This window comes from Limulus polyphemus, unplaced genomic scaffold (assembly GCF_000517525.1).
Source record: "Limulus polyphemus unplaced genomic scaffold, Limulus_polyphemus-2.1.2 Scaffold994, whole genome shotgun sequence".
Lineage (NCBI taxonomy): Eukaryota > Metazoa > Arthropoda > Merostomata > Xiphosura > Limulidae > Limulus > Limulus polyphemus.
In genome coordinates, this window is record NW_013666604.1 from 213,016 (window position 1) to 221,734 (window position 8,719).

The 8,719-nt window shown below is 33.1% G+C and overlaps 1 protein-coding gene across 1 annotated transcript in view; it reads right to left on the minus strand.

Moving 5' to 3' along the window:
- LOC106461591 (dynein heavy chain 7, axonemal-like) overlaps nucleotides 1–8,719 on the minus strand; it is a 239,815-nt gene that overhangs the window by 171,890 nt on the left and 59,206 nt on the right. The window contains exons 16-17 of the mRNA XM_022388600.1: nucleotides 7,458–7,734; nucleotides 3,675–3,804 (exon numbers count right to left, since the gene is read on the minus strand). Of these exons, the coding sequence (XP_022244308.1) occupies nucleotides 3,675–3,804; nucleotides 7,458–7,734 (407 nt within the window). The remainder of the gene's footprint in view (nucleotides 1–3,674; nucleotides 3,805–7,457; nucleotides 7,735–8,719) is intronic.

Sequence of the window (8,719 nt, forward strand, 5' to 3'; positions counted from 1 at the left end):
AGACTTCATCCAAACCATTCATCATTCAGGATGATTCTTCAGACATTTAAATTGTAGCAGTACTCTTACAAGAACATGAAGATGGACTGTTTCCAGTAATGTATGTAAGTAAAAAGCCATTTTGATTGAAAAAGTGTATCTGGCCATCATACTTGCCATCCGGAAATTCCAGAACTACCTCTACAAGAAGGAATTCCTCATCCGGATGGACCATCAGTCACTTGAATACATCCAGAGGTGCAAAATCGACAGTGTGAGGATCATGAAATGGGAATTGTACCTCCAGAACTACAGGTTCTATATTGAAGCCATCAAGGGGGACTGCAAATGTTGGTGCAGTCTGTATGAGTAGACTTTGTGTATTATGAACTGACAACAGTCTTTGTATATAATATAAGAATATATTAAAAATATTTTTCTTGAAGATGGGTTTGTTGTTAGATATACACTATTGTTTCATTTAAGTTTAATATGTAATCCCTCTTAGACATGACCAACTTATTTCTGCTTTGATAAAAAATTTGTATCTTACAGGAAGTCAGTATTCAAAGGATCAATAACCAGATAACAAACGACCGAGTTCATGCTGTGCCAGTTGCTATTCCCAGGGGTTGAGCTTAATAGTTTATATACTGTATAGGTTGTCAGATAACGTGGCAAATTGGTATAATAATAGTTATGATGGATAACAGTCAATAAAGTTAACTTAAAATTGTTTTATGTAAAATAATTTATTCATCGATCATATTTATTTCATAAACATCCACGTATCACACTTTTAGTACATACATATAAAATATTACAAACTGACACAAAATATATTTCATGAAAAATCGTCCATCTCTGTTTCTTTTGTACATTTAATAGAGTCACTTTGAATGTTCATGAGTCTAGCAGTTATTATATCAAGAACTATTTCATTGTTAGTTTTATGCGCATGATTTTAGTATCAATTTAAAAAATAACATGCAATAAATGTCCAGATTTCTACACACTGAATATAATAAAAAAACATTCCATACTTGTATTCATCACCATTGTAACTAAAAAAAATCCACATTATATCTATCCAAAAGGATGTAATTTTAAACAAAGAACCAAACATCGAAAGCTAGGAACCAAACATCGAAAGCTATGTATCTTAACTGAACAAAACAGCCCCACCCTAAACCAAACTTTCACCTTGAAACTTGGATCCTTTGATCCCAGCTCTGAAAGGGACCATTCTGCAAATTTAAAAGAACCAATAAAGAAATAAGAATAAATATCTGAATACAAATTCTACATAAAATTTATGTTGTATTAAAACAATTTCAAGTGGACTAAAAATTCTGTAATTTCCATATTTTGTTCTATATTAACACTTTAAGCCTTATTCTTCACAGTGACTTCCTGTTCTCAGCTTGAAACATTCACAGCTTTCTCACATGCCTTGAGGCATTTTATTAGCAAATGCTTACCACACAGATTAATCAAGTCTGTCACTCAACAAACTGTGAGTTAATAATCTTCACACCCCACTAGTAAATCCTAATGAAATTACTTGATGTCTAGGCCACTAGCTCAAAATCTACTACATTCACTAAAAGAATAAACCTTAATTCCACGAGAGGGACGAAGACAAACAACAGTTTCTGACCTCCCCTGGTTACCTCATAGGATTTGAAAGTTTTTAAACCAAAATACTTATGTGTATGTACCAAGGAGTTTGACTTGAACACCTCAGGGCACCAAAATACATGTGACCTCTTTGTTCTATACTTTATACACTGTATTCATGTGTATCTGTAAATTACATTGTTGATATGAAGAAAAGTCATTATTTGACCTTCCACCCAAAAATCATGGTGTTATGTCTCATCTGTTGTGAAGTCATTTGTGGGAGGTCTGATCAATGTAAATTTGTTCTGTGCATAGGAAAAAAGTCTTATTTAAAAGGAAATCCACCAAAAACTACAGTACAAGAGTTATGATCTAGATAATTATAAAGCACAAATGTTAAATTTAGTATATTTAGAGGTGATAACTTATCACAGGTTTGCTTATGTAACTGTTTATGAATCATTTGTTGTGTAGTTCATTGTTATGAATTGAAGTCACAATACTTGAAGTTTCTGAAAAGTAAAAGTTAGAATGCATGTGAGTTTAGGCATAACAGGTAACTTATAAAGTGAATATCATAGAGTATCATTGAACCAGCTTCATAATGGAGAAGAAATGTTGATTATAATTTTGAATTTACTATGTGTGTGTATATATATATGAAACGTGGCAAACTTTTAGCAAAATGTAAAAATCCATTGAACACAAAAAAAACACGTGTAGCAAAAGGTATGTCTGTGAATTACTGACATCAGCCTAACTTAAGACTTTGATAAGATGGAGTGCAAAGTAATGTTCATGTGAACATTAAAAACACTTTTGTCCAATGTACTATTTGCATATTACTTGCATAACCTCTAAGGCTTCTGAAATGCACATCTACAGTTTTTTCAGTATCCCTGTATACTTTATTTCATATTTACTTTCCTCTATCATGAACTGTTGCAAAATCAGCAATGCAGGTTCAAATGAATAGTAGAAAACTCTGATATCAAATACATTATACTAAGTTCACTTGCACTCTATATAAGTTTATGGCATGTGCACTTCTATATGCACATAAAGTTACACCCACTATGCGACCAAAGCCCCAAGTAATCAAATATCTAAGATACTTACACATTGTCAACTCATTAAGCACATAATGCAAATGAACCATAAAGTTATATAAATGATTAATATCCACATGTTATCCAATACATCTTTAAATTACACTATTCATTTATAAATATTTCCTTCCACCAGAAAGATTCAGAAAGTTAAATCCTACGGTGTAGAATATACATATATATATACATGGTGTGTGGAAGAAATGTATTTCTCCATCCACATAAAATATTGCAACATCAATCAGAATTTAAAAGGTAAGTTTGAAGATTTTTATTTCATAATGAGAACTGCTGTTCCCGTGTTTTCAGTACTGATTGAAGAAACTTTATTACACTTACAACAATCATTTATGCAGCATATACAAGTCTTTCTCCTAACCAAGTGGGGTACCTAATAGCCTATTTTTAGTATGCTTAGTCAGTATGTAATGGAGATATCAGATTAGACTGTTTCCTCTAGGGTAAGGGAATTCTATGAGCATTGATATGAATTATTCACAGCATTTCTAATAGTCAAAACACTCTAAAAATACATGAGCTTGTTCAGTCACATCCTATAGATAAATAAATATTTTTGTAATCACCAAAAATATAAAAACTTTAAATTAGCAATTCCCTTCCATCTGAATACTTTATAACAAGCAGATGATATTCACCCAAGCCTAGGAAATACCTTTTCTAATGCACACAATAAAACAATATTTCAGTAGTTAGAAAACATTTAAGAAATGGCATGCTATTAATATATACCAAATGAAAAAACAAGCATTCTATGATTATTTTGTACAGAATACAGTTTCATAGCTTGCCTTGTTGATATATTATAACAATCTTATAAAGGACAATGAAAAATATTGATCTTTACATATTAATGTTTTCACCACAAAACAATAACATACAGATTTCAGGTTCCCAAGTTAAGTTTTAAATACTACACGCCTATGAAAACCGGTTTTATCTTACCGTCCAGTGTTTCCCAGATATTCATAAGCATAACTAACGGTAGCATTTGTGATATGAACTTTGACATTTTCTTCCTGCCAGTAGTAACGTAACTGAGCCTGCCACTGGAAGTCCAATTCAGACTGTACTCCTGTAGAAACAGTTAAAAAGGTATTCAATGTATCTTAGATGGATGTAGATAACAGTTAAAATAACAAACTAACATTTGCTATATTAATTAATAAATGAATCTCACACAAACTGTGTACATATGTGTAAATGCATATTTTACAATCACTTTTATAATTTTATCTGATGTAAAATGTGAAATCAATGCAATTCAAGTGATAGGTATAATAAATAATGATAGATTCCTGTGAGTTCCCAGCATAGTATTGTTGTGGTAAAATGGTTTTATAGATTTCTTTGGTTCACTACTGTGGTGGTGTAAAAAGACATACATGTGGGGTCATTAAATATGAATCAAGAGCCCACAGTCTTATCATTTTTGATCATTATTCTGTGATAAGCTGTAGACATTCTTTAAGGTTATAGAAATGAGTTAAACCTAAAAATTAAAACGTGAAAATAAAAGATGTTCAAGAATAATATGGAGTATTTTCTAATTCTTATATTAATTACTATCTAAGTAATGTATTTTAGGTTTTATTTTAGTTACATTGAGCTTCCTTTAGGAGATGGAGGGATAATAATAACAGTCTGATTTTAAATCAAAGTTTTGTTTGAGTATTTAGACTAAACAAATTTAAGCTTTGGAGATATTCTCTAGCTAAATAAAATTTAGACATTTATCAAATGAATACAGACTTGTATAAGTTTTTCATTACATTTGTTTTCTTGTTTCTTCATTGTTAAGCACAAAGCTATATAAACCCAGATTTACTGTTAAGCCACTATTTTATTAAATAAAACTTTGTTTTTTGGTGGTATTTGAATTTTTTTTTCTTTTGATTTTGCATACCTTCTCTCAATAAAGTAAAATATAAGTATTCGTATTCATGTGTTCAATAAACAAATTATGAGAATAATCTTTATTAAAAAAGGCCCATAAAGTTTCTCTTCAAATGAATAATTTTATTTAGAATTTGATTTTTAGTTTAAAAGCAGTGTTCTGACTAATTCTCGCCTTTTTTTATATTAATTTTATTTTGGCAAAGTAATGGTGTTAGCCTATTGAATAAATTGCATATCTCTGTTTTCACATTATGAATAAAGGCTGAAAAAGTTTAAATAAAGTTAAAAATTTCCTAATCTAAAAATGTATTTTCTATAGATACTCACCTCTTCACACAGCTCAGCGATCTTTCTTATGTGTCTCCCTAAGAGATATTTATGCCACTAGCCTAGAGGTAACTTACATCTAATTTCATGTTTTAATGTGAACTGTGTTGGTGGATGATGATAATGTCATCATGCCACACAACCTTTGTGTGCAGTAACTCTCCCTATGCACTTGCAATAACTTCATTCTTTGACAATCAATACAAAAATGTACACTGAATGTGGGAAGGATGTGTGGGAAAGTGTGAAAAGGTAAATATCTGTACAAAATACATTTTCAGATAAGGAAAATATTAATTCCCAACTTCTAAGATGATAACTCACCTATTCACATATTTCACCTAGAAACTCATGTTGAATTGATGGAGGGGCCAGTGCAAAATTTTACCTAAATAAACTCCATTACATGTCACACCCAATAGCAGTAGTTCCAGAGGGTCACAGAATGTAAGAGGGGAAGAGGAAACTGAGCCCCATGTGTCACAGGGACGGATGGAATGAAAACATGACCAGTTAAGGCAGAGACTGACAAACCATGGACAAACAGTTAGGTAAAAATGGTTCAAAGTATGACAGCCAGAAAGAAAGTAGTAGTAGAAAGACCAGTGAAAAAGAACTCGCCATAGTCGTTGATAGACAAAGACAATGGAAGGACAGCAAGAATGTCACACAATCTGAAAGTCAGGCCCTATGGGTGATGGGTCGGGCAATCTCACAGATGAGGATGTAGGGAGAAAGAGTGGAGATCCAAATGTCAAGCAGACCAAAGCAAAGTTGGTTAAAAATGCACCAGCAATAGAACCTGACAAGAAGAGTAGTGTGTAAAGTCGAGGGTCAGCAGGAGAAGATGAACAGGGGAATAAGCATATAAAAAGAGGTGAGAGACTGGTGACAAAGGCAGCCTGCCAGCAAGATTTAAGCTCCTGACAAATGATGGCCAATAAGACAAACCCAATATGAATGGCCCAGAAGTGTATGTCTAAAGACTGTAAGCAAAGGGTCCTGGAATCATGGAATTGTCTGAGTGGAACATGGCCAAGTGATCCACCTGTAGTAAGGAAGGATAGAGCAGAAAAAGTGGAACAGGCCAAGCCAGCAAAGAGAAGTGAATGAACATCTACAGAAACCCATCTGAAACATGAAGAAGTGCCAGAAGTAAAAGGTGGAGTTAGGAATGGGAATATAGGAAGGTAGAGAAAAAATGGGGAACAAGAAAGTGAAATAAGAGATAAGGGGGCCTAATCTCTTAGCTAGCCAAACAGATAACAAGAACAGAGAATTGAGAAAAGGAACGGAAGAAGGTTTACAAATCAAAAAGAGTCAGGTATACAAAGGGGGATAAAGCATTTGGGTGTGAGAGAGGAAATATTAGAGAAAGGAAACAGTATAAATCCTAACAGCAAGAAGAAATAAAAAATTAAAAATAATAAAGAACACAGGCAAAGGAAAAGGTATGGAACATACCTGAGAATAAAATCCAGAAAGAGAATGGATGGTTAAGGTCATTTCTCAAATGGTAAGGTACTAATAAAATAAACTCAAGTCAAAGTCATAGTCTAAAATATCCTTTTCTGACTAGACAGAAAGAATACCAGGTGACAGGATGGGAGTAGGAGACTTAGTAAGCATGTCGTAATGCACAACATGTTGAATAATGGCTGCAATGACCCTGACACAGGACTAACCATAAGTCACTGTCATTTGAAAATTCAGGATAAAAATTAAAGGTCTTGAAACAGAAGCCAAAGAAAACGAAAATCAATGTTTTGTTAATATGCAAATCTCTATAAATTGAATGCAGATGAGAAATGTAAAAATGTTTGATTGATACAATGCCAAGGAGAAGAACAAAGTTACTATGAGTGTATATGCATAGGGAATTACTGTGCATGGAGGTTGGTGGAGGGCTTTCGTTGTATGATGACATCATCATGCATCAGTGCAGTTCATGTTAACACATTTTAAATTAGCTGGAAATTACCCCATGGCTAGTGGCATGCAAATCTTTTAGGCAGATGATCGAGGAAGACAACTAAACTGTGTAAGGAGGTGAGTTATCATCTAGGAATAATGGCATTACAATTTATATTTCATTGATGTGGATTGAGTAATATTTCCTTTTTATTTCATTCATTCTTCTTTGTTTTAATCATATGCTTACTAGATTGCAATATCACTATATATATATATATACAAACATGACTCGAGATAATATTTTCTTAATCTATGCTCATTGTAAAACAATCAAAATATAAGAATTTCCATTTGAAAGTCTGATTTATTTGAAAGTTCAAATCTAATGTCTTTCCAACTTTAAAACCGTTTACTTTCACAGCCTTAAAATTTTTACTTGAAAACATCGAACTATCTCAAGTATGAAATAAACACTATACAGAAATAACATTTGGAAGTACCATGCTATGTTATTACTTATTAAGGAAAAATAGGTATATACCTGTGCTATAACATAAAAATAGAAAACACACAATTTCCAAAAATTACCTTTTTCAACCAATTCCATGATGACATCACGTGCATGAACGTCAATTACTACAAGAGCTCCAAGTGTGGTACGAATTTGTTTGGAAAGCTTTCCCCGAACAAGGGTTACTATATCTGATAGCTGCATTTGAAGAAGGCTGTAGTACAACTGGAGAGCTTTGATTCCACCCTTGATAGCCTTGTGAACCTCAAGTGTCCAAAATATCTGAGAAACACAGAGTACCACTTGCCCAGGCCACTCTGTCACCCACTGCTTTCTAGGGACTGTTGTGAAAACCTACTTAAAACAGAAGGCAAAAGTAAGAGAAAAAAACTGCAATGTATAAATAAGGACTGAATAGAGATGTTTTATTTAGGGAGTAAAAGTAAAAAGGTAGCAAATGAAAATTTATTTTTCTAATTATATATATGTGTGTGTGCGTGTTTATATATACATACACACTCATCAAATAGGGTAATTGTCATTGGCTTTTTCAAACAGAAGACACCTTAACTGCACATGTGCTATACAACATTAAAGCTCTGGCATAGATATCCATGGTTTTGAACTGATAACCAGAGCAGTGGTGTAGCAAGAGGGGGCAGCTGCCCCCAGACGCAGGTGTGAAGGGGCACAATATTTCCTCTGGCCTATAATGCCTATTAATTAATAATTATGCCCTCCCCTGGGATATAGCGCAACTGCCCTCCTTTAAGTAAATACGACACAGTGTTACATTATTTGTGTGTATTACGCTTGCAGTTTTAACTTTTAAAAGCCGCCCACTGAAATACAGTGAGACCGAATTGACATACAGAAGTAAATTACACTATTCCATCATTCATCTGTAGATCAAATACAAGTCCTAGAGTACAATGTACAAGTAAGTGTATGTTCAAGAAAAAGAAAATACGAGATTGATGTAACATTAACTGGTGTGCAAGATTGGCAATATATGCAACAGGCAAGATCTAGATCTAGTAAACATTATAGGCCTTATGTAGTGGTTCTTAATTGTATTGGCTGATTATAAATCATGTATTACACCAACTAATGTACTAGACTTTAGGTCTAATTGCAGTTAGAACTTTATTTCTGGACCCTAGGTCCATCATCATACAAATTGTAGCCTATATTATAAGCATACTTAGACCTATACTAACTATTAAACTAGGCATTGCACTGGGACAGATCTAATGACTAGGTTAACAGATCTAGATGTAACATTTGTTCTAAAAGTTAGGCCTAATAGATCTAAATATAGAATTGATGAGGCAGGGTT